General features: G+C 47.8%; 1 protein-coding gene across 1 annotated transcript in view; it reads left to right on the top strand.

Moving 5' to 3' along the window:
* The window catches only part of LOC115094595 (adhesion G-protein coupled receptor G2-like), a 107103-nt gene that overhangs the window by 40966 nt on the left and 39073 nt on the right, over window positions 1–27064 (top strand). The window contains exon 2 of the mRNA XM_029607814.1: window positions 19583–19685. Coding sequence (XP_029463674.1) covers window positions 19583–19685 — 103 coding nt within the window. The remainder of the gene's footprint in view (window positions 1–19582; window positions 19686–27064) is intronic.

The raw sequence follows: 27064 nt of genomic DNA, 5'->3' as shown, positions 1-27064 counted from the left end.
TCAACAGCTGTGTCAGAAGCATTGACCTCTACCGTGAAGGGATATAAGGGGTCAGGATGACAAAGGCAAGTGACCTGCAAGAAGGCACGCTTGAGTTCCTCGAAGGTGGTAGTAGCTTCGGGTGGCCAGTTCTTGGGGTCCGCCCACTTCTTGGTTTTATTGATCTGAAGCTACGAGTTGCTGGAGTTAGCAATCTGTTAATGATCTGATACCTGATGGGAGGAGCAATCAGATAGTAGTTAGCACTCTGTTCGAGATCTGTAGTTATATATGAGAGTTGAGGGTGGATCCTTGGACCAGTGGCAGATGACCACGCCCCCGGGGAATGATCCTGAGAGGGACCATCAGTCAGGCCCAAAGTTAGGAGACAAACACACACTAGTTCTTTATTAGATAGTATACTGAACCACCAGAGATGGCAGTAGTAAGCTGGTAAGCCCGGCTGGGCTGTAGTCCCTCAGATACTGGAGCAGCGATCCCTGGAGAGTGAGCTGAAGAGAGACTGAGATATAGTGAGTAGGCAGGGTTTGCAGATGGTAACACTCTCACAATGTCCCAATGAAGCCCATGAGCTAGAAAGTATAGGCCCTCGAGGAGCGAGTACCTGGTTCCAGGGAAAGCTCAGAGAGCATGATGGTAACTCACTGATGTAGCTGATATAGCTGGTAGTGAAGACTTCCAGGCAGAGGAGTATACGAAGCAAGTCTGGATCAGGGCCCTCGAGGAGCGAGTACCAGTTCCAGACTGTCACCTGAAAAAACTAGGAGAGAGTGGGTATCTCTGGTAAGTCCGAGGAGGTAGAGTAGCTTAGGTAGCGAAACCCTTGCTAACTTGATGTGTTAGCAAATTCTGAGACCTTAAATATACATCGCAGGTGACGTCATCTTCGGGGGGATGCCCCTGAGGTTTGCATCAATGCCGGTACTTCAATTGGGGCCGCGCCGCGCGTGCGCCCCTAGGCCTCCAGGAAACATGGCGGTTGCAGCATCAATCTGGTCCGGGAGCACCCGAGGACAAGTGGCAGGAGAACGCTGCGGCAGCCAATCTTCCCGTGGACGGAGAGGGAGGCAGCAGAGAGGTAAGGTGGGCGGAGAGAGGCCGTCGGGCACCGAAGGACACAACACTTGTTTAGCACGGTGAGTGGGGCCACTATGTGAGAGTAGTTAGGGATGAATTGTTGGTAGAAATTGGAGAACCCCAAGAAGTGCTGCAGTGCTCGGAGTCCCAGGATTGGGGCAAATTCTGGATGCTGGCAACTTTCTTGGGGTCCATGTGGAAACCGGTTGTGGAAACAATGAAGCCCAGGAATGGGAGAGATTCCTGTTCGAAGAGACATTTCTCTAGTTTTGCGAATAGTTTGCGATCCCAGAGGCATTAAAGTACCCGTCAGACCTCACGGCGATGGGCCAGAAGGTCTTTGGTAAAGATTAGAACATCGTCGAGGTAGACAATAACACTGGTGTAGAGCATGTCATGAGAGACCTCATTCATTAAGTGTTGGAAGACTGCTGGTGCATTACAAAGGCCGAAAGGCATCACCAGATACTCGTAGTGGCCGTCCCTGATATTAAAGGCGGTTTGCCACTCATCCTCAGGTCTTATGCAGACGAGATTATAGACCCTCTGAGGTAGAGATGTGAATCGTGTGATCGATCGTCTTAACGATCGATTTTGGCTGGGGGGGGAGGGAATCTGATCATCGCGGGTTTTTTTTTTAATCGTTTAAATCGTAAATCGGGGGAGGGCGGGAAAACCGGCACACTAAAACAACCCTAAAACCCACCCCGACCCTTTAAAATAAATCCCCCACCCTCCCGAACCCCCCCAAAATGTTTTAAATTACCTGGGGTCCAGTGGGGGGGTCCCGGTGTGATCTTCCACTCTCGGGCCACAGCTGCACTAATAGAAATGGCACTGGTGCTACCTTTGCCCTGTCTATACGGCCGGTGCCATTTTGCAATACGGCAATACGGCCATACGGCCGGCGCCATTTTGCAATACGGCAACGGTGCAAGAGGTCGCTCCCGGACCCCTGCTGGACTTTTGGCAAGTCTTGTGGGGGTCAGGAGGCCCCCCCCAAGCTGGCCAAAAGTCCCTGGGGGTCCAGCGGGGGTCCGGGAGCGATCTCCTGCGCTCATGACGTCGGGGGACAGGATAAATCAGGGGAATTCCTATTGTATCGCGCCTCTAACGATTTTTGACGATTTAAAATATATCGGACGATATTTTAAATAGTCAAAAAACGATTCACATCCCTACTCTGAGGTGTAGTTTGGTAAAGAGTTTAGCCCCTTGTAAACAGTCCAAGAGTTCTGGGCTCAGATGTAGTGGATACCGGTCTTTTTGGTGATTGCATTCAGGGTCAAAATTCTATACAGGGGTGCAGGGAGCCATTCTTCTTTGTGACGAAAAAATCCGTGCAGGGTCAATGATGTGCTGAGCCAGTTCAACATGGTCCTCCGCTGAGAAGGCGCAAGAGAGGGCATCTGTGTGTTGCTTCTTGGACTCCGGGTGATAGTGCAGGTCGAAGTTGAATCGCATGAAAAATAAAGCCCAGCGAGCTTGGCGAGGATTGAGGTGCTGGGCCTGCTGAAGATGTTCTAAATTCTTATGGTCTGTGAAGACCGTAATTCTGTGTTGGGCCCCCTCCAGCCGTTGGCGCCACTCCTCGAAGGCCAGCTTAATGGCCAAAAGTTCTTGATCACTGATGGCGTAATTTCACTTGGCTTGGTTGAACTTCCTGGAGAAGAAGGCACATGGGTGTAGGATCCCGGCAGAATCGTTTTGGTTAAGTACTGGTCCCATACCTTCAGAGGAGGCATCCACCTCTACGAAGAAGGGGAACCTGGGGTCCGTGTGCCGCAGACAGGACTTCTGCAAGAAGGCCTCTTTAAGGGCTCAAAATGACTCCAGAGCCTCAACTGGCCAATCTTTTATGGGGGCTCCCTTGCGTCTGAGAGCCGTGAGGGGAGCAGCCAGTCTGGAGTAGTTCTTGATAAAGCTGCAGTAGTAGTTAGCAAACCCCAGGAATCATTGGAGGGAACGCAGTCCGGAGGATTGTGGCCAGTCTTGTATGCATTTTAACTTGGCTGGGTCCATACGGAGCCCGCGGTTGGATATGATGTATCCCAGGAATGGGAAGGACTCTTTCTCAAAGAGGCATTTCTCAGGTTTGGCGTACAGACGGTTTTCCCGTAATCATTGCAGAACTTAGCACACATCCTAGCGATGGCCCTGTAAGGTTTTGGAATAGACCAGGATGTCATCCAGAAATATGACTACACAGTCATATAGAATGTCACGGAAGACTTCGTCATTAGGTTTTGGAAGACGGCGGGTGATTACAAAGGCCAAAGGGCATGACCAAATATTCATAATGGCTGTCGTGGGTGTTAAAGGCCATCTTCCATTCATCCTCTTCTTGATCCAGACAAGATTGGTATGCTCCTCTGAGATCCAAATTTTGATAAGATATGAGCCTCTTGTAGACGATCGAATAGTTTCAGATATAAGGGGAAGCGGATACCAGTCCTTCACTGTAATGGCATTGAGGCCCTCGGGCGACGAGATCCATCTTTCTTGCCTACAAAGAAAATACCATATCCAGCCGGAGAGTTGGAGCGGCGAATGAATCCCTTCTGCAGGTTCTCCCTGACGTATTCGGTCATAGCCTGCGTCTCTGCCTGAGGTAAAGGGTACACCTGGCCTTGGGGAGGTGTGGAATCTGGGACCAGATTAATAACACAGTTGAACTTCTGGTGTGGGGGTAAAGTATCAGCTGCCTTTTTCGAGAAGACATCTGTGTAAAGACAATACTGCGGAGGAACTCCTTTGGGAAGCGTAACGTTATCACTGGTGCAGGTGACGGAGGAGGCGATTATTCATGTCCATTGGCAGGTGGATCCCCAACTGTGAAGCTGTAGATTGGCCCAATCAAATTGTGGGTTGTGTTGCTGGAGCCACGGGATACCCAACACAACTGGATGAATGGCCTTCTGGATAACGTAGAAGTAGATTGACTCCCGATGGCTGGGCTCAATGTGGCATTCCAAGAGGACAGTCGTGTGAGAGATCTTGCCCAAGAGAGGATCCCATGGATAGAGGATAACGTGAGTGGGACAGGACGCGGGCGTGTGGGAATCATGAGCTGGTCCACGATCTCTTGCATGAGAAAATTCCCACCAGCCCCAGAGTCCACCAGAGCAAGAGTAGAGAAAATCGCCACCCCTTAAGATGAGGGTCACCGGCAAGGTAAATGGGGGGAACTGGTGCTATCAGGTCTAGGGTCACTCCCCCAGTGAACCTTAGGCCCGGGCGTTGATGGCCACACAGAACATTGGGCTAAAAGATGCTTGGGCACCCCCAGTACAGGCAAAGACCAGACCATCGACGTCATTGACATTCCTCAGATGATAATGGCCCCCGGCCCAACAGCATGGGTTCTTCCATTGTTCCCACAGCAGTAGGCAGTGGTCGGGAATCAGGAGAAGGTGGACGCAGCCGAGTTGGAGTGGTGGGGCATCGACTGCTGTTGCTTAGCTCCTGGGACTTCTCCCAAAGACGGCGGTCAATCCGGTCTGCCAGGTCAATTAAAGCATCCAGAGACATGGGGAGGTCACAAGCCACCAGTTCATTCTTAATCTTGGAGGACAAACCCTCCAGAAAATGGCCCTCAGACAGGACTCCTGCCAGTGGAGTTCAGTGGATAACATCCGTAACTCAATGGTATAATTTAACAAGGAATGTCCCCCTTGGTGAATATGCAAGAGCTCGGTACTGGCCTGAGTCGACCGACTGGGTTTTCAAACACAGTTCAAAACCGGACCAGGACCCCCGAGAGATTCAATAGGAGAGAATCTGAGCACTCCCATAGGGTGATGCCCAGGCTAAGGCTTTACTTCCAACAAGGACAGAATGTATGTGGTTTTGGTAGGATCATCTGGGAAGAGCGCAGACTGCAGACAAAAGTGCATATTACACTGATTGAGGAAGCCATGGCACTGCAGAGGATCACCCGAATAGTGGGGCGGAGCCGGCAGGGGAATGACCGGTCGAGGAGCCAAAAGCAGCTGGGGAACCCGACGAGGGTAGAGCGTCAGTATTAGCAGAGACCACCGAATCCAGGTGGGTGTTAAGCCGCTCCATGGAAGTCACCAGAGACTCCAGGACCTTCTGTTGCTCCAGGATCTTTTGAGCGAGACCAGGGATGGATTGTAGTGCGGAAGCCTCTGTCTGATCCATGCCTTGGCTACCAGTTACGGATTGTGGATTCTTGGGCCAAGGGGAAGTTGGTACCACCTGTGGGGAGGAGCCCCACAGGCCTCCGCCGTTGGCAGGTGAGGCTATGAGAAGCCTGACACCCCATTGACACTTCACTACTACCAGCCCACGTTCCCCTCAGGTTGAACCCTTGGGTACTGGGGCCGGCTGGACTTATATGGGGTCTCACATGACAGGGTCCACGTGCCGGCGTAGATCTTAGCAGGCGGTGGCGAGCCGGAGACAGATGCTGGCAAGGCTTGGCAGGTGGTGTAGCTCGAAGGTCGGGTGCAGTCAGGTACAGGCAGAGGTCTTGGCAGGCAGCGTATCTTGGAGGTCAGGTACAGGCAGAGGTCTGGCAGGCAGCGGGTCTCGGAGGTCAGGTATAAGCAGAGGTCTTGGCAGGCAGTGTATCTCGGAAGTCAGGTACAAGCAGAGGTCAAGCACAGACAGGTCAGAAAGCAGGAACGCAGGAACAGAACTTCCAGGAATACAAGCAAGAGCCAAGTAGCCAAGGCAAGGACTGCAGGAAGGCCTTGCCTTAAATAGACCCGGGCCAGGAGGGAGGAGCCCTGGCACCTCCCGTAGCAATTCCTTTAAATGATGTCAGAGGCCACGCGGTGCCTTGTCCGGTCCGGACAAGGCACCGCCGCGTCCCAGCCAAGAAGGGGCAGCAGCATCGGAGGCCTGTCGGGGCACTGCACGGGTGGAGCGCAGGGCCAGGAAGGAGCAGCAGCGTCGGAGGCCTGGCGGGGACCCAGCGTAGGAGGAACGCATGGCCAGGAATGAGCAGCAGCATCGGAGGCCTGGCGGGGACCTAGCGCAGGAGGATCGTGTCTGCCGTGGCACCCTGCGACTGCGAGACTCCTGGGGCTGATGAGCGGCGGGCGGCAGTAGGTGGAGGGAGCCAGTTGTGGCTTACCACAGCGGGTTCCCATAACATAAAACAGGTGAATCATCCCAATAGCTCATGACAAAGATTAGAGAGAAAAGAAGCAAACCAGGTGTGAACCATCAAGGAGATACTCAATGACTTCAAACAACCAAGCAATAGGTTATAATTGATATCAAAGGCTGATAAGATATCCAATAAAATGAGGAAGTACCTAATTCCTGAATCAAAGCCCTGATGAATACCAGGGGTGGATTTCAGAAAAATTTCAGCTCAGGGGATATTTTCAAAACCCGCCCATTGGCTATCTGACTCACTCATATGCTGTGCAGCATGTACTTCAACAGCTCCCAAAAGCATACCAAGCCAATGGTATGAGAGTTACCATCACATCACCTGGAACCTGGCAGAATTGATACAAAAATCTCCCAACATAAATTTCATGTTTTTCCTAAACAACTAACAGGCCGATACTGTAAAGTTTGTGGGACAGCGGGCGAGTGCTCGCTCTCCCGGCACGCGCACAGGCCAGTGTCCTGTGCGCGCGATTCAGTAAACTAAAATATTTAAATTAAGGCCGGCATTAAAAAGAGGTGCTAGGGACACTAGCGCGTCCCTAGCGCCTCTTTTTGGACAGGAGCGGCGGCTGTCAGCGGGTTTGGCATCCAACGCTCAATTTTGCCGGCGTCGGTTCTCGAGCCCGCTGACAGCCACGGGTTCGGAAACCGGACGCCCGCAAAATTGAGCGTCCGGTTTTCAACCTGCGAGCCACGGGCCGATTTCAATTTTTTTTTTAAACTTTTTTTAACTTTCGGGACCTCCGACTTAATATCGCCATGATATTAAGTCGGAGGGTGCACAGAAAGCAGTTTTTACTGCTTTCTGTGCACTTTCCCAGTGCCAGCAGAAATTAGCGCCTACCTTTGGCTGCATATTTTACTTTCTGTATTGCGCGGGAATGACTAATAGGGCAATCAACATGCATTTGCATGTTGCGGGCTCCATTAGTCTCTGGGGGTTGGATGCGCGTTTTCTACGTGCTATTACCCCTTACTGAATAAGGGGTAAAGCTAGCGCATCCAAAACGCACATCCAACTGCAGGTTAACAGTGCGCTCCACCGGAGTGTTATCCACTATGACACCTAGATCTCTTTCTTGGGTGGTAGCACCTAATATGGAACCTAGCATAGTGTAACTATAGCATGGGTTATTTTTCCCTATATGCATCACCTTGTACTTATCCACATTAAATTTAATCTGCCATTTTGACGCCCAATTTTCCAGTCTCACAAGTTCTTCCTGCAATTTATCACAATCTGCTTGTGATTTAACTACTCTGAACAATTTTGCATCATCTGCAAATTTGATTACCTCACTCGTCATATTTCTTTCCAGATCATTTATAAATATATTGAAAAGTAAGGGTCCCAATACATAAACAGGTAGATTTTATAAATTTACGCGAGCGCGTACTTTTGTTCGAGCACCAGGCATGAACAAAAGTACGCTGGATTTTATAAGATACGCGCGTAGCCGCGCGTATCTTACAAAATCCGGGGTTGGCGCACGCAAGGGGGTGCACATTTGTGCAACTTGCGTGCGCCGAGCCCGGCGCGCGCTGCCTGTTCCCTCCGAGGCCGCTCCGAAATCGGAGCGGCCTCAGAGGGAACTTTCTTTCCACCCCCCTGCACCTTCCCCTCCCTTCCCCTACCTAACCTACCCCCCCGGCCCTATCTAACCCCCCCCTACCTTTGTTGGCAGATTTACGCCTGCCAAAAGCAGGCGTAAATCTGTGCGCGCCAGCGGGCTGCTGGAGCGCCATCACCCGACCTGGGGGCTGGTCCGGAGGCCTCGACCATGCCCCCGGGCTGGCGCCACGTCCCCAGTCCCGCCCCGAACCTTCCCTGACCCCGGAAATGCCCCGAACATGCCCCCTCCCCGTCCCCTTTACGAAGCCCCGGGACTCACGCGCGTCCCGGGGCTGTGCGCGCGCCGAATTTATGCGCGCAGGGCTTTTAAAATCCTGCCCAAAGTATACATAGAACTGAAAACCACAACAAACCAGACTCTGTTTGCAGTGCAACAATGAATAAACAGAAACATCACCATTCCTCATAAAACATCAAACAATAAAATCAAGAAATATAAAATATAATAGTAAAACCATATAAAACTCAACAAATAAATAAATAAATAAATAAATATAAAAAGAAATTAACAAATATTATAAAATAGCTGATGATAGAATAAATATTTCAAAACAGAAGACACATTAAATAACTAATAAGGATAAAAATATCCACCACCTGGGAACTTCTTGTTGCGCTGGGAGTAGACCCTTGGTCTGGTGCAGGATTGGTACGGCCCTCCGGTCGGACTCGGAGAGCGCCTGCCACCAGGAGGCGGAACACAGGAGGAGACAGTAGCTAGCTGGTGCTTCACCAATAGCAACCCGGGATTCCCTCAGGTTGAGCCCTTGGTTACCCAGGCTGCCTGGTCTTAGGTGGGCCTCGCAGGGTCTCCTAGAGAGAAAGTTCAAAGGAGTGCCCACCACGAACAAGGGTGCATGGTCAGTGTTCAGATAAGGAAATCTGGATGTTGCAGGAGGCCAGAATAGAGTGTCCGAGTGTACAGCTAGAATCAAGGCCAGAGTCTATATGCAGAATAGTCAGCCAGGCAGGTTCAGTAGCAAGGTCAGTCCAGATGTAGTGAGGTCAAGCAGGAGGTTGGTTTACAGTAGCAGACGAGAATAGTCAGTGTTCCAGGCAGAGGTCAGGTCAGGCAGCGATCAAGGATAGTCGGAGTTCCAGGCAGAGGTCAGGGCAGGCAGCAATCAAGAATTGTTGGCGTTCCAGGCAGAGGTCAGGGCAGGCAGTGATCAGAAAGAAGTCAGAGTTCCAGGCAGAGGTCAGGTCAGGCAGCAATCAAGGATTAGTCAAGAACAAGCTGTTACGATTCCTCCTGTAGCCTCTCACCTTTCTCTGGAGGCCACACCGAAGCTGGGGCCTTGCCTAGACAGTCTCTCCCGGTTTTGCTCCATGGCCTGGGAGGCCTTCATTGCCATCTGGGCCTGCCTGAGGCCTGCTCTGCTTCCTCCTGGACTCTCTAATTTTGGCCTCGCCCCTTCTTCCTAAGGGGCTGGCCCGCAGCTCTTCTCTCTAGTTATAGGGCCAGCAGGGTGTGGTCCATCTAAACTCCTCCCACGGAGTTGCCTGCTTCCTGCACTATAAAAGGACTTCTCTTTCAGTTCTGCTTTGCCTTGCATTGGAGTTACATGCTCCTAGATGTCTCGCCTTCCAGTGCTCTGTCAGGCCTTCGTTCTTCGTTCTCCATTGCCTGTTCCTGATGTCTGTGATCCAGTCCTGATGTTCCTCGCCTGTTCTTGTTGACCTGTACCCCAGGTTCCTCGTTGCCTCCTTTCCTGGCGTACCATGTTGTGGTCTGTGACCAGCCCATGGGTAGTGGCTGTGTAGGGCGCTCATGGTACAAGGCCATCTTCACCTACGCAAGTACAAGCCTTCGGAAGACTTCTGCTTCAGTCCTGCGTTGTCTTTGAATCTTTGCTTGCTTCCGTCCCGGTCTTCGGAGTTCCTTGCATTGCGTCCGTCCATGCCAAAGACTCTGATTGAACCTGTGCCATTCCAGCGTGGTCCGCGACCAGCCTAGGATGGACTGTGTAGGGTGTGCCTTGGTACAGGCTTCTACTGAATCTTTGCCATGTTCCAGCTTCAGCTATTCCACACCTCATCTAGAGCCTGCTTCGCATTCAAGCATGGTCTGTGATGGGTAATGGCTGTGTAGGGTGCACTGCGTCAGTCTCAACCCAGTACTTGATCCTGCTTCTAAATACCTTTGCCTGCAGTACCTTGCTTCTGAACCTTCGTCTAAAGTCCTTGCACGAGTCCTCATCTGCACACTCAAATGAGTCTTCATCTGTACCTGTTATTATTTAGGAGAGTTGTGGGTGGATCCTTGGGCCAATGGCAGATGACCATGCCTCCGGGGGAAGATCCCGAGAGGGACCACCGGTCAGGCTCAGAGTTAGGAGACAGACACACACTAGTTCTTTTATTAGACAGTATACTGAACCACCAGAGGTGGCAGTAGTGAGCTGGAATGCCCGGTTGGGCTGTAGTCCCTCAGATACTGGAACAGCGATCCCTGGAGGCTGAGCTGTAGAGAAACTGAAATATTGTCAGTAGGCAGGGTATGCAGAGTTCATGGACAGAACCTGATGGTAACACTAACACAATGTCTCATAGAAGCCCAGGAGCTGGAATGAAGTAGGCCTTCGAGGAGCGAGTACCTGGTTCCAGGGAAAGCTCTGAGAGAGCAATGGTAACTCACAGATGTAGTGGGCAGTGATGACTTCCAGGCAGAAGTGTATTCCGAAGAAGTCCGGGAATGAGGGCCCTCGAGGAGCAAGTACTGGTTCCAGACTGCAATCTACAAAGTAAGAGAGAACGAGGCCCCCGAGGAGCAGGTACCCTTGGTTAGTCTGAGGAGGCAGAGTAGCGTAGATAGAATGAATCCTTATCCTTATCCTTGCTAACTCGAGTTGTTAGCAATTCAGAGACCTTTAAATATCTGAAGCGGATGACGTCATCTCAGGGGTATGCCCCTGAGATTTGCGCCACTTCTGGTACTTGAGGCGGGGCCGCGCCGTGCGCGCCCCTAGGCATCAGGATTGCAGCATCGGGCCGGTCCGGGGATGCCGGAAGAGGACAGCCGAAGAACGCCGCGGCAGCGAGCCTTCCATCAACCCCGAAGGGGCCCGTAGGTAAGGTGGGCGGAGTGGAGACGTCAGGCAGCGACGGTCGCAACAGTACCTCCAAGTTCCTCATCTACGTCTAGAGTCTCTGTGTTCCAGAGCCTTCGTCTGCCCTCGTCCATAGTCCGGCCTGCTGCTTCTTGTCATTCCTTGTGGCAGGTGCGAAAGGGCTGGGAAATGTCGGAGGACTGTTCAATAACCAACACTATTGTGTTGGTTCCAGAAGCATGCAGGTCTGGCAGAGGGTCAGACCGTCCGTCTCCACCGATACTGGGACATGCCTCTCCTACCCTCGGTGCTGCCTTGGAGTTCTCTGGGGTCATGCCGAGGCCCAAGGGCACACAATCCCCTCAAGATGGGATCGCTCTCCCAGCGCTCCCTCCTCTGAAACAGAAGTAGAGGTCAGTACCATGAGATCAGTCCGAAGGCTACTACTAGGGATGGAGAGACGAAGGAGCAGGAGATGCCGGGACTGGAGACGCAGGAGACACTGGAACTGGAGACACATTGGAACAGAGAGACTGGAACAGGAGACACAGGAAACGCAGGAAGGCAAACTTGCTATCACGATGTGAACGACCCGATTGCCAAGGCGAGGTCCTGGGAGACAGGGCCTCACTTATATACTAGGCATGGATGATGTCATCACTGAGCAACCTAGCCAGGTTTCCCCACGCTTGGCCGTTTAAATTAAAGGAGGTTGGCCATGCGTGTACCTAGGGGCAGGGCCAATGAGATGCTGGACGCGGAGCCCCAGCGGGAGTTCCACTGTGAGGCCTGCGATGTCGCTGGAGTTGGAGTAGGCCGAGGAGAGTGACGGGGACGACCAGGACCGACAGTAGAAGGGAGACCTGAGCTTGTGGGTGTCCGGGAGAGGTGAGCAGGCCCAGCCGCGGAGCATGCATGGCCGGGAAGTGCAACATTTCTGATTCTAGTCACCATAAAATATAAATAGAAATATGTGAAAACTGAATTAGAAACCACAACAAGCCAGACACACAACATGAAAAGCAGAAACATTATCATTCCTCACAAAACATTAAATAATAAAACCACGAAATATAAAATATAAAGTAAAGCCATACTAAAAAATGAACAGGCGGATAGTGATGAATTGCAGGGGGCAGTGTGAGACTGGAGGACTGGGGTTCCAAATGGCAGATGGAATTTGGGGTGGGCAGGGGCAAGGTGGTGTATATGGGGAAGGGTATCCTTTGCTGTGGTTACACTGTGTTGGGCTCTATCTTTGGAGTTTCCGCCCAGGAGAGAGATCTAGGCATCATAGTGGTTAATACATCAAAAAAGCAAACAGAATGTTGGGAATTATTGGGAAGGGAATGGTGAATAAAAGGATGGATGTCATGATGCCTCTGTATTGCTCCATGGTGGGGCCGCATCTTGAGTTCTGTGTGTAGTTCTGGTCACCGCATCTCAGGGAAGACATGGTTGCACTGGAGAGAGTGCAGAGAGGGGTAACCAAAATAAGTTGCATGGAACGGCTGACTTATGAGGAAAGGCTAAAGAAGTTAGAGTTGTTCAGTTTGGAAAAGAGATGACTGAGGGGGAGATATGATAAAGAGGTCTACAAAATCATGAAAGGACTTGAACAAGTTAATGTAAATCGGTTACTTATTCTCTCGGATAATAGAAGGAGCAGGAGGCACTCCATGAAGTTAGCAAGTACCAAGAGCTGTTAGCATAACTATCTCACTCTTCTGATTTTATACCAAGGTAATGTATATTTTTTTTATTTTTATTATACTATCTCTACCCTAACTATAGTACCTCTCTAAGTGTTTAAATTTTGATTATTTAGCGTACTATTTAGTTTACTATGTTATTTATATTATGAAACAATGTATTTACTTCCTTTCTTCTTTGGAAATGCAAATAATTTTAAATGATTAATTGATAACTACTGTAAACCAATTTGATATGCTTGCATGAAAAGTCGGTATATAAAAATTATTAAATAAATAAAAATAAATAAATAAGTAGCTCATTTAAAACAAATCAAAGAAAATTCTTTTTCACTTAGCACATAGTTAAACTCTGGAATTCATTGCCAGAGGATGAGGTTACAGCAGTTAGTATAACCGGGTTTTAAAAAGGTTAGGATAGGTTCCTAGAGGAAAAATCCATAAACTATAGGGGGCGGATTTTAAAAGCCCTGCTCGCGTAAATCCGCCCGGATTTACGCGAGCAGGGCCTTGCGCGCCGGCGCGCCTATTTTCCATAGGCCTGCCGGCGCGCGCAGAGCCCCGGGACTCGCGTAAGTCCAGGGGTTTTTTGTCGTGGGTGTGTCGGGGGCGTGTCAGGGGCGGGGCCGATCAATGCGGTGTTTTGGGGGCGGGATGCGGCGTTTCGGGGGCGGGCCCGGGGGCGTGGTTTCGGCCTGGGGCAGTCCGGGGGCGTGGCCGCGCCCTCCGGAACCGCCCCCGGGTCACGTGGGTCTGCAGCTCTGGTCTTCTTCCCGCGGGTGGCCTGCAACTCCAGTCTTCGGCCCCACCAGCTTAGGCTTCGGGGGCAGCCCTCAGCTGAATAGCAAATCTTTTCATCCCCACCAGCAGCCCACAGCTGTTTTTTTCCTTCCTGCCCCACCTGCAGGGAACAGAGAGAGGCAGGATGCTAAGGGAAGTGTCAGGAGTGTTTCCCACATCATGGTGCTGTACTGGGGGGGAGGTTAGGTAGATTTATGCCTCCGGGAGGCGTAAATCCGTGGACAAAGGTAGGGGGGGGGGTTTAGATAGGGCCGGGGGGGTGGGTTAGGTAGAGGAAGGGAGGGGAAAGTGAGGGGAGGGCGAAAGAGAGTTCCCTCCGAGGCCGCTCCGATTTCGGAGCGGCCTCGGAGGGAACGGAGGCAGGCTGCGCGGCTCGGCGCGCGCCGGCTGCCCAAAATCGGCAGCCTTGCGCGCGCCGATCCTGGATTTTAGCAGATACACGCAGCTACGCGTGTATCTACTAAAATCCAGCGTACTTTTGTTGGCGACTAGTGCGCCAACAAAAGTACGCGAACGCGCATTTTTTAAAAATCTACCCCTTAATTAATAAGCAATAGTATCTGGTGATTTATTTAATGTTTGGGTACTTGCCAGTTTCTTGGGACTTGGATTGGCCACTGTTGGAAACAGAATATTGGGCTTCATGGACCCTTCGTCTGATGCAGTATGGCATATCTTATGTTCTTATGTTCAAATATTTAAAAACAGCTGAGTAGAATATCCAATATTTAAAAATTCAATTTTTTTTAAATTCATTGTTTTGAAATATATTTTTTGTGTTTGGGAGACACATCAAATAACACCCAATAATTAAAAGGATAAAAAATCTCATGCTCTCCATAGCTGAGAATGTTCGATTTCCAGACATTCTAAAATCCTGTGGATTAGCACACGAAAGGTAGATGCACACATTTCCTCCCTCTCTCACACACATACACAGACAGAAGCACCTCCCTCTCACACAAGACAGAGGCACCTCTCTCTCTCCATCAGAAGCATGCTCCTCTCACACACACACAGACAAGAGCACACACCCTCTCTCACACATACACACAGAAACATGCTCCCTTTTACACACACAAGTACATGCCCTCTTTCTCACACACACACAAGCATGCTCCCTCTCTCTCTTATTCACACAGAAGCAAGCTCTCTCTCTCACACAGATAGAAGTAAAAGTATACTCCTTCTCATTTACACACCCACATACAAACACCTCCCTCTCACAATTGTGCTTCAGTTTTTCTTCACCACACAGTCTGCCTCCTTCTTTCTTCAGCCCCACTGGCCTGCAGCTCCTGTCTTTATCCTGTTGGCCTCCCTCAGCTGAGCGGCTTATTTAACTTCTTCCGGCAACCCACAGCTGTTTTTATGGCCCCGCCAGCTTGGGCTGTAGTGGTGGTCTGCAGCTCTGGTCTTCTTCCCGCGGGTGGCCTGCAACTCCAGTCTTCGGCCTCACCAGCTTAGGCTTCGGGGGCAGCCCTCAGCTGAATAGCAAATCTTTTCATCCCCACCAGCAGCCCACAGCTGTTTTTTTCCTTCCTGCCCCACCGGCAGGGAACAGAGAGAGGCAGGATGCTAAGGGAAGTGTCAGGAGTGTTTCCCACATCATGGTGCTGTACTGGGGGGGAGGTTCCAAGCCCATGCTGCTGCCATGCACCCATGCTCATTAAGTAGAGAGGGTGAGCAGGTCCCATGGCTCATATGGCTGCCGGACCGAACATTGAAAGCCAGCCTTAAATGGAGAGAAGAGATGCTGCGGGTTGGTGTTCGGCACAGCGGCTCCACGGGCATGGGGCTGCTGTGACTAACACCAACCAAGAGGTTGTGATGACCAGCTCACTGGGGCATGTCTGAAGCCTCGATAGGCCAATCCACCCCTGATGGATGCTATCTAAGTTTAAGAATAAAAGAGATTCGGTATTATGTCAGGGTCAAAATCCAACTGTGAACTGTGGAGGAAGTTGTACATTTATTTATTTAAAATCTTTTCTATACCGTCGTTCAGTATATTACCGTCACAACGGTTTACATAGAGGCACATATAGTAAATTGTACATGCATCTGTTCCTATTATTAATAATGGAGGTGCCTGATAAGCTCGGTAACATAGTTTCACAATAATGGCTATATGTTCAGTGTTGTCTAATCTGACCTGTGATCACAATAAAGATGGTTAGATTATACATTCAATTAAGAGGTGTAGTAAACAAACCATGATGTACATACATAAAATGTGCTAGTGCTGTATAAAGATTTTGTGTGTACAGCTTTCAGCGTTTTTCTCCTGCTCGCTCGCTTTGTGAAAAAGCTTCTCTAAAGAGCCATGTCTTTAAGCTCTTTTTGAAAGTTTTGAAATCTCTCTACCATGGGCATGGTATTCCATAGTATCAGTATGGCCAATGATAGTGCTCTTTCTCTGACTTGTGTTAGTTTTGCAGTTTTGACTGAGGGATGGTTAGGAGGGCTTTGTTGGCAGATCTCAGGTTTCTGTGTGGGATAAGGATGCGGAGTGCTGCGTTTAGCCATTCAGCTTTTTCGTCATGGATTAGTTTATGTATAGTGCAAAGGGTTTTATATTTTACCCTGTATTCAATTGGCAGCCAGTGTAGTTCAGCTAGCGTTTCAGTGATATGATCTCTTTTTCTTTTGCCTATCAAAATTCTTGCGGCCGAGTTTTGGAGTATTTGGAGTGGTCTTATTGTCGTGTATGGTAATCCTAATAGTAGGGCATTACAGTAGTCAGTGCTGGCAAATATTAAAGCTTGTAGAACCGTTCGGAAGTTTGTTTGATTTAGTAATGGTTTAAGTTTCCTGAGGACCATTAGTTTGGCATATCCTTCTTTGACTTTTAATGATATGTGTTGTTTGAGGCTGAGTTCTGTGTCTATTATTACACCGAGGTTCCGTACTTTCTCGGCTATTTCAATTTTCTGATTGTTTTTTAGTAGTATTGGAGATTGGATGACTGTCATGTTTTTTCGTTCAAGGTGGAGGAATTCGGTTTTTTCTATGTTAATGACTAGCTCCATTTGGTTTAGTAGTTGTTTTATGATGTCAAGGTACATGATTGCTAGGTTTAGTGTTTTTTCCAGTGAGTCTTCGATTGGTAGTAATATTTGAATATCATCGGCGTATGTGTAGTGTATGATACCCAGGCCTGCTAGAAGATGGCACAGTGGAAGTAGGTAGATATTAAAGAGTGTAGCGGAGAGTGCTGATCCTTGTGGTACTCCAGTTGCTAGATTTATTTTCTCTGACAATGTGTTTTTTATTTGAACTTGATAATATCTGTTACTTAGGTATGATCTGAACCAGGCTTTAGTTTTTTCCTTTAATCCAATTTCGTCGAGTCTTTTTAGCAGTATGTCGTGATTTACTGTGTCAAAGGCAGAGGATAGGTCAAGCATTAGAAGGATGTAATGTTTACCATTGGCAAAACCTCTCATTATGCTGTCAGTCAATGAGAGAAGTAAGGTTTCAGTGCTGTAATGTTTGCGAAATCCGTGCTGTGAGGGGTATAGTTTATTATTGTTGTCTAGGTGTTCAGCTAATTGTTTCTGAACGATTTTTTCTATTAATTTTGCTATTAGTGGTAGATTTGATACTGGTCTGTAGTTACTCAGTATAAGTGGGTCACTGTTCTTTTTCTTTATTATTGGTTTAATTATTGCTCCTTTTAGGTTATCTGGAAGGGATCCTTCCTCTAAAGAGAGGTTTATGATTTTTGTTAATGTGGGGGAGACTATGTTGGCTAGTTTTCTGATGTCGTTTGTTGGTATGGTGTCAATTATATGTGGGGCTGGGTTTATCTTTTTTAGTATGATTTCAACTTCAGGTTCTGTTGTTTCCTCAAATGTGGACCAATGTGTACTGTCCCTTATGTGCATTTTGATTTCTTGTTTTGTTGTGTTTGGAATTTTGTTTTTAAGGTTTCTAATTTTGTCATCGAAGTATTGAGCTATTTCGTTACATTTGTTTTCAGGTAACTCTGTGGGAGCTTCTGTTGTGTCGTTGGTAAGGTTTTTGACTATGGTGAATAACGTTCTAGGATTATTTGAGAATTTTTCAATTTTTGTTCTATAATATTGTTTTTTGGCATCAAGGATTGTTTGTTTGTAGTAGGCTAGATGTTTTCTATATCTAGTTAGGTTTTCATTGGTTTAGTGTTTTTTCCAGTCTTTTTTCTTTTTTTCTCAGATTTTGCTTGATTTCTTTTATATTTTGGTTGTACCATGGGTTTGTTTGTTTTGGTTCTTTGATGAGGGTGTGTTTCATCGGGTTGATTTCGTCTGCTAGTTTATTCATTGTTTCTGTCCATGTTTTTGTTGCTGAGTGGCCATCCTTAAACTCAAATTTTTTTAGTTTTTCGTCTAGTTTGTTTCCTAATGTTTCAATGTTAAATGGTGGTCGGTATTTAAATTCTATTGGTTCCGTTCTATGTTTTGGCTGGGGCCGCTTATATTTAATGGTAGACTGTATTAGAAAGTGGTCGGACCATGGAATTTGTGAGTAGTTTGTTTTAATGTGTTCTAAGAAGCTACTATTTATGAATGTAAGGTCAAGGGAGTGTCCTGCTTTGTGTGTTGGATTGTCTGTAATTAATGTAAACCCTAGGGCTGTCATAGTGTCCATTAATGTTCAGCAGGTGTTTGATAAAGGGTGTACATCCATATGTACGTCCATATCCAAGAATTCTTGTAATTGGGTGTGGACAACTTTCTTGATGATCTTAGTGAGGAGTAGCAAAGAGGAAATAGGATGATAGTTTAAAGGATCTGCAGTCAAGGTTAGTTTTTTTCAAAAGTGGGAGAACAGCAACTTCTAAAGAAGTCAGCAAGGAGCCCTCAGATATAGAGGCATTCATGATTTCAGTAATAAATAAGCCAACCTCATGGTACAATACTTTTATCAAGGCTGAGGAGGCTTTAGAAAACTGCATTAACGATATGTGTGTAAAATTACTTGCATACACTTTGTATGCATGCCCTTTTATGCGCATAGAGGAGAGGCATTCCAGGAGCAAAGCTGGAATTTACAGTCATAGATTTTTTATTTAAAAATGGATATGTATAATTTAATAAGGCAGGGGTATGTCAGGTCAGGTGAACCATCTACAGTCACAGAGACCATTCTGAAGTAGAAAAAGGTTTTATTCACACAGTAAAAGTTCAGGCAGACAAATCTTGCATTTTCAAGTAGTGGAACAAATAATTATAGTAGCAATTGTTGGTCCCCTGATACAGCCGTGTTTCACAATAGCTGCATTGGGAGGGACAAAGGAAGAAGCCAAGCAGATCTTCAACAGTATGGAAACAAACAAATCTTCAGCTGCATGCACAGGAATTCAAAGTATGCCATCTAGATGGTCAAGGATGCAAAGATGCGCGTATCTTTGCAGCCAAGTTAACCAACGTGGCACTGTTCATGTTGGTTTTCTACTTCAGTATGGTCTCTGTGCCTGTAGATGGTTCACCTGACCTGATACAACCCCTGCCTTATTGAATTTATTTACTGGTGTATTCCTTGCTCTCCACTCACTTGGTGGTAAGCATAATTTAACCCACATAAATTGTGTTCTACTAAGAGAAGGTGTAACTTTATGCAAATTAATCTGTGCATATATCTGGGCACTTACATTTGAATTTTCAAAGCAAATTTATGTATGTAAATTTACTTTGAAAATTCTCAGGAAAGTTTCCCAGGTTAAAATCTATTGGATCAATATTGAAGAAAACCAAGGGAAGTTCTGGTTTGGAGTTCTGCAAGGTTTTCAAAAAATGTATATGAATGACAGGCAATTTGAGAATTTTATCTACTTTTTTTTTCACTTGAGACAGTCAACATGCAAGTTAGTACTGGTACAGTTTTATAATGACAATTATATTGTAGTATATTGTAGCGAGGAGTTATAAAATTACCCTCATTATATATAGTTAGTATTGGATAACTTTTAGGAAAACATATTCATACTGCTGAAGCATAGATTCCTTGATACTTAACCACTTCTGATCCTTGTGGAAGTGCAGAGTATTTAATTTACAGCTGTGTATAAACCCATAAATAATGGACTCTCTTATATGATAAATACATTGCCAGATGTCATTGCTTCTCTATTTACATAATGTTTTTTCTTTGTGTCTTTCATTTTATGTTAGGAATACCAGCAATTATAGTTGTTCTTGTAGCTAGTATAGAAACAGATTTCTATGGCAAACTGCCTGTTTCCAGAGAACTGAGCCCATCGCCTGATATTTTATTGTGAGTACAATATCTTTTTTATATTCCATATACTTAAAAATAACTGGTGAAATGGAAAGGCCATGAGGAAATGCTATCTACAAGATGTTCACCTAACGTATAGCTAGTGCTATAAGTAGTCAGTATGAATGAGTCCTGCTTGCCAATGTAGCAGTGCACTGTGTTAGTTTTATATGTATCTTATATTCACACAGTCCTGGGGGATTCATAGTCCCACAGTTGTGTGCTGTGTATTTAAGCAGATGAAAGATATATATTATTATTATTATTATTATTATTATTAATAATCATTGTATAGTGCATACCAGATGTATGCAGCACTGTACAGAAGCACAGGACAGTCTCAGCTCCTTGGTGCTTACAATCTAGTAAAGACTGTCAGATATAACATGCAACAATAAACAAATAAAAGGCTTTGAGTACTTCTGACTACTTGTTTTTAGTATTTTTCAGTACCCCAGTACTTTCTGAAAATGTTAAGAGATACATGCTCCAGTTCAGATTGATAAAGTCTTTTACATGAGCAAGAAGATTTAAGGTTTAATAAAAGGGGCCTTGAAGAGATGAGTTTTCAGGCTGGATTTGAATTTGGCCAGAAAGGGCGCTTTGCACACATGTTTAGGAAGACTATTCCAGGCATGTAATGTGGCAAGGATACAATAAAGAGCAATTTGCCTGAAGAAGTTTGAGAAGGGGAGTGTAAGGAGAAAGAACAGATGAGATAATGTATGGTGTGAATGCACGTATAGACAAGTCTAAGAAGTTTGAATTTTATGTGGAAGTGGATGGAGAGTCAGTGTAGTAATTTGAGAAGAGAGGTTATATGATTGTAAAGTGCAATTTGTGCATAAGTCATGGTGCTGAATTTTGAGAAGACTCGAATGGTAAGAGATCATTCAGTGGTAGACCAGTGAGAAACAGACTGCTGTAGTCCAAGTAAAAGGTGATAAGAAAGCAGATAATGGTTCCTGGGCTTGCTTGCAAGTACAATCAGGCCAATTCAGTAAGAGATGCAGGAGATGGGTGCTCCGTGTTGAGCGCCCGCTCTCCCAACATGCATCCAGCCACCTCTCCTGGATGCGGATCCTATATTTAAATGAGGGGTCGCACTAAAAGGAGGCACTAGGGACCATTATATGCCCCTAGCACCTCCTTGGCCCAGCAGTTTTAGGAGTGTCGGTTTTCTGAAATCGCTGACAGCCATTGGTAGGAAAACTGTTAGGGATGTGGACCCTTGGGATGGCTGAGACTGAGTTTTGCGCTGTGGGGGCCCACAGTGTACGTCGCAGTTGGGAGGCGGTGCTGAAGAGGTGTTCCGGAGAAGGCTTCACCACAGGAAGCCCGAAGTCCCCCCAGGAGGAGCCTGTAGAGACCCGGGCATCTTTGACTTAGGTGTGATCTTCTGCGACCAAGGACTAGAGGAATAGCCGGAGTAGGTAATCCAAGGCAACGGCCGAGCCCAGGAGGCAAGAAGAGACGTCACCCTTGGAAGCCTGCAGCCTCCCCGGGAGGAGCCCGTGAGGGTCCGAGCCGCTGGGACTTAGGCGAAACCTCCAGGCAGTGAAGAACCGGATACTTACAGAAGGGAAGGAAGCCGGAGTCGTGGACGGAGCCGGGGTCAGAAGCCAGGAATCAGAAGACCGAGTCAGAAGCCAAGGGTCAAGCTGAAGTGGAGCCATGGACTGAGCCGGGGTCAGAAGCCAGGAATCAGAAGCTGGGGTTAGGAGACGCAGGTCAAGGATGTACTGTGGCGAAGTAGAAGTGTCCGCCTGGACGTTCGTGGCCGCTGGTCTGTAGCGGAGAAGGAAGTTGAAGTGACTAAAAAAGAAAGACCATCGAGCCTGTCGGGGGTTGAGGTGCTGGGCGCAGCATAAACATTCTAGATTCTTGTGGTCTGTATACACGATCACTGGGTGCTGGGCTCCCTCCAACCACTGGCACCATTCCTCGAAGGCCATTTTGATGGAAGGCCATGATGATGAAGTTCATTGTCTCCTATGCCATAATTTTTTTCTGCAGGTGAGAATTTCCAGGAAAAGTAGGAACACGGCAGGGTTTTGCCGTTACTGGATATTTGACTCAGGACAGCTCCAACCACCATGTCGGAGGCATCAACTTCCACAATGAACTGATGTTGGGGGTCCGGGTGATGGAGACAAGTGTCCTGAAGGAAGGCTGTCTTCAGCTCTTGGAATGCTCATAGTGCTGCTGCAGACCAGTTCCTGGCATCGGCCCCTTTCTTGGTGAGGGCTGTAAGCGGTGCCACCATCGAGGTGGTATAAATTGCTGGTAGAAATTGGTGAAACCAAGGAAGCATTGAAGTGCCTTGATCCCCACAGGCTGAGTCCAATCCTTGATGGCCGTCACCTTCTTAGGATCTATATGGAACCCCGTGGAGGACACAATATACCCCGGGAAGGGTAAGGACTCCTGCTCAAATTGACACTTTTCCATCTTAGTGAAGAGCCGATTATCCCAAAGCTTTTGCAGTACCCTGCGGACGTCTCGGTGGTGCGTGTCCAAGTCCTTAGAGTATATCAGCACGTCATCCAGGTAGACAATGACCGACGTGTGTAACATGTCCCTTAGTACCTCGTTCATGAGGTTCTGGAAACCGCAGGGGCATTGCAGAGGCTGAAGGGCATGACCAAGTATTCATAGTGGCCATCCCTTGTGTTGAATGCGGTCTTCCACTCGTCGCCTGGCCGAATCCTCACCAGGTTATACGCCCCACGGAGCTCCAACTTCGTGAACACCTTGGTTCCTTGTAGTCGGTCCAGAAGTTCTGGAATCAAGGGCAAGGGGTAGCGGTCACGTCAGGTAATACTGTTCAGGCCGTGATAATCTATACAGGGTCGGAAGGACCTGTCCTTCTTAGCCACGAAGAAGAATCCGGCTCCAGCCGGGGAATTGGATGGTCGAGTGAACCCTTGGTCTAGGTTCTCCTGGATATATGCGGACATGGCCCGCGTCTCTGGAAGTGACAACGGGTACACCCTTCCTCGTGGAGGCGTGGTACCTGGGGTCAGGTTGATAGCACAGTCAAAAAGTCGGTGCTTCAGGAGAAGCTCAGCCTTCTCCTTTGAGAAGACATCGATATAGTTTTGATAGTGGAGCAGTAATGCTAAGGGAGCGGTCAGGAGAGGTATTGAAGGTCGAGGAACAGCGGTCAGGCAGGTGTCGAAGCACGATGAACCTCAGGACGCCACCTGGAGGGTGTCCCAACATATTACCAGCGAGTGCTTATGCAACCAGGGTAGCCCCAATATGAGTGGATGCATGGACTTTTCCAGGTTGAGAAACGAAATCTCCTCCACATGCAAGAGGCCTGTGTGTAGTGTGAGGGGTTTGGTACAAGTAGAGATAATCCCAGGAAGAGGGGTCCCATGAATGGAAGACACCCGGACAGGTGGTCTTTGGGGATAGACCCCAATCTGAAGTTGTTGGACTAAGTCTCTGAGGATAAAATTCCCCCCGGCTCTGGAGTCAATCAGGGCTAGCGTATCAAAGTTCCCTTCGGGAAGGAGTATGGTTACTGGAATGGTACATGGGGAAGCAGAACTGGAGTTACCTAGGGTTAGCTCCCCGACTATCCCTAGGTCCAGGTGTTTCCCAGATGCTCGCCACACCGAGCAAGGAAGTGTCCCTTGCCACCACAATACAGACACAGGCCCTGGGCCTGACGCCTTCTCCTCTCTTCTTGAGAGATGGGGCCCCGGCCCAACTGCATGGGTTCTGCATCTAGAGTCCCTGTAGAGGCAGCTGGGGAAGGCACTGGTTGGGAAGGTGTGGTTCCTGAGTTCCCGGGTCTTTGAGCGGGCCTCCTCTCCCGGAGCCGGCGTTGGATACGGCGGTCCACGCAACCCGCCAAATCGATGAGACTATTCAAGTCGTCCAGGAGGTCCCTGGCCGCCAACTTGTCTTGAAGTCTTGAGGAGAGGCCTTCCAGAAATATGCCGTGCAGGCTGTCACTCCCCCAGTTCAACTTGGCTGCGAGGGTCTGAAATTCTACGGCATACTCAGACAGAGGTCGGTTACCCTGGCGTAGCTGTAGTAATTCAGAGGCAGCCAGAGACCCGCGGGAGGGCTCATCGAAGATCCATCGGAAGGTGGTGACAAATTGCACCAGGTTGGCCAGGCGGGAGTCCTAATGCTCCCATAGCGAAGAGGCCCATGCCAGGGGTTTCCCATCCAATAGTGAGATAATGTAGCTAATCTTGATCCGGTCCGTGGGAAACTGGGCTGGCAATAGGTTAAACCGAATAAAACATTGATTAAGGAATCCCCGGCATAACTTCATGTCCCCCGAATACCGTGAGGGTGCTGGCAATTGTATGGGCATGGTTGGTACGGCATCGGCTCCGGCTACCGGTACCGGAGGGCTGGGTGTGGTGGTTCCGTAAAACCGATCAACTAACCTCTGCACAATCATCATCAGGGAGTCTATGCAGGTTTGTTGTTGTTGCAACCTTTTTGCAATACCTGGAATGGCTTTCAGGGCCGAGAGATCCACCGGGTCCATGGCCTTGCAAACTGTTAGGGATGTGGACCCTTGGGCAGGCTGAGACTGATGGTGTTGCGCTGTGGGGGCCTACGGTGTACGTCGCAGCCAGGAGGCAGCACTGAAGAGGTGTTCCGGAGAAGGCTTCACCACTAGAAGCCCGAAGTCCCCACAGGAGGAGCCCGTAGGGACCCAGGCTTCTTGGACTTAGATGTGATCCTCTGCAATCAAGGACCAGAGGAGTAGCCCGAGTAGGTATTTATTTATTTAGAATTTTTGTATACCGACATTCTTGAACAAATTTCAAATCATATCGGTTTCCATTTAAACAGAACAGTCGCGGCTATGGCGTTACATAGAACATTGAGCAATGAACATAAAACAAATCAACAACAACAACAAACAACAGTAAAAAATAATTCGTCAATGAATAACATAATATATAGAGCAACAACAACTGGGGCGGCTGTGGGCGTAACAAGAAATAATATGTCTAGTGAAGTAACATTATGAGACTGAATAATAGATAAGGCATGGTGGGGGCCATAAGGCATAGGGTAGCAATGAGAATCTGGCTGAAGGGTGGAGGGAAGGGGGAGTAGGGAGAAGGACGGATGTGAGGCATTGAATCATGATCAGGGGAATATGCTAGGGAAGTAAAGGATGATCAAGTATCTCCTTAAGGTCCTGATATGTCATGTCTGGTGGTTCCCTGGTGACCTGTTATGTCCTTTGATCAGTGTCCGAGTAGTGTTGAGATTCTGGGAAGGCTTGTCTGAAGAGCCATGTTTTGAGGTGTTTCTTAAAAATTTGAAGAGAGGATTCTTGGCGAAGCTCGGGTGGTAGCGAGTTCCAAAGGCTGGGCCCAGCTGTGGAAATAGCGCATTTTCTTACAGTGGTTTTGATCGGAGGTGCGTATAGAGATCCTTTATAGGCGTTTCTGATTGGTCTGGCAGATGTATGTGTGCGGAGTTGAGAGCTTAGATTGAGGTGGGTGATGCCGTGAATGTCCTTGTGAATCATCATTAGTGTTTTGAAGGTGATCCTGTATTTTATGGGAAGCCAATGAAGACCGTGAAGTATGGGTGTGATGTGCGCTCTTTTATTTGAATTGGTGAGTAACCTAGCCGCAGCATTCTAGACCATCTTTAAAGGTTTGGTAATTAATGCAGGGAGGCCTAGGAGAAGAGAATTGCAGTAGTCTAACTTTGTAAGGATGATAGACTGGACTACTAGCCAGAAGTCACTGAAATGTAGAAGAGGTTTCAGATTTTTGAGAACTTGCAGTTTAAAGAAACATTCCTTGGTTGTGTTGTGGACGAACGATTTTAAGTTGAATAGGTTGTCGAGCCGAACCCTAAGATCTCTGACGGAAGAGGTCTGGTTGATGAATGTATTTGTGAATTGGGATGCGCTTTGTGAGTTGAGGAGATTGTGTTTTTCATCTGGAGAGATGATGAGGATTTCGGTCTTATTTGAGTTAAGGATGAGGTTCAGGCTGGTAAGCAGGTTAGTGATGGATTGTAAACAACAATTCCAGTGTGCCCATGTTTTTTTGCAGGGATTCAGTGATTGGAAGAAGAATTTGAACGTCATCAGCGAATATGTAGAATTTAAGTTTGAGATTAGAGAGTAGATGGCAGAGAGGTAGTAGATAAATGTTGAAGAGCGTGGGGGAGAGGGATGAACCTTGTGGGACTCCTCGGTTTGATTTGATTGGGAGAGATTCTTTATTATTAATTCTGACCTTATAGAATCTATCCTCAAGGAACGATTTGAACCAATCATGTGCTTCTCCTTGAATGCCGATATCTGCTAGGCGTTCCAGTAGAATGGAGTGATTAACCGTATCGAAGGCGGCGGATAAGTCGAGAAGTGCGAGAAGGTAAGGTTGTTTTTTTTCCAGGTTGAGAAGTATGGTGTCAGATAGAGATGAAAGTAGAGCTTCAGTATTTTGAGATTTTCTGAATCCGAACTGGAAGGGAGAGAGTATGTTGTTCTCCTCAAGATAATCGGACAGTTGTTTGTTTACAAATCTTTCCATCACTCTTGAGATCAGGGGAAGATTGGCTATTGGACGGTAGTTGGCAGGGTCAGTTGATGGAAGGTTAGGTTTTTTTAGTAAGGGTTTTAGAATGGCTAGTTTTAATTGATCTGGAACCTTGCCTTGTTTTAGAGAGCAGTTGATGATGTCTACTAACGATTGAGAGGTTGTGTTAGGAATGGAGAGTAGAAGATTGGAGGGTATGGCGTCCAACGGGTGAGAAGAAGGTTTTAGCTTTTTGAGGATGGATACGATCTCCATTGAGGATGGGGTCTCAAAGGATGTAAGGTTAAAGCTCCTAGTGGGTGGAACAGTGCTGGAAGGAAGTGTTGTTGGTTGAGATGCGGAGAAAGGCTTGAGGAGATTGGTTATCTTCTTATCGAAGTAGATAGCGAGTTCGTTGGCTTTACTGGAAGCTTGCTCATCAGGGATGATAGGTGGTGAGGGTTTTGTAAGAGAAGATACAATTGAGAATAAAGCTTTAGGGTCGAATGAGAAGTTGTGGATTTTTTTGGCTTAGACGAAACCTCCAGGCAGTGAAGAACCGGATACTTGAGAAGGGAAGGAAGCTGAAGCAGAAGTCGTGGACGGACCTGGGGTCAGAAGCCAGGAATCAGAAGACCGAGTCAGAAGCCAAGGGTCAAGCTGAAGCGGAGTCGTGGACGGAGCCGGGGTTAGAAGCCAGGAATCAGAAGTTGGGGTTAGGAGATGCAGGTCAAGCAGCAACTAGACACTCTAGAGAGAGCTAACCTCGTTGCAAAGCGAGGATTAGGCCAAGCTGCAGGGTTTAAATACCTTGCAGCGTCTGATGTCATCTGAAGGTTGTCCTCCCAT

The sequence above is a fragment of the Rhinatrema bivittatum genome, chromosome 6, assembly GCF_901001135.1.
Source record: "Rhinatrema bivittatum chromosome 6, aRhiBiv1.1, whole genome shotgun sequence".
In the NCBI taxonomy this organism is placed as follows: domain Eukaryota; kingdom Metazoa; phylum Chordata; class Amphibia; order Gymnophiona; family Rhinatrematidae; genus Rhinatrema; species Rhinatrema bivittatum.
The sequence above is the reverse complement of the archived record's forward strand: the minus strand, read 5'-3'. Positions and strand labels throughout refer to the sequence as shown.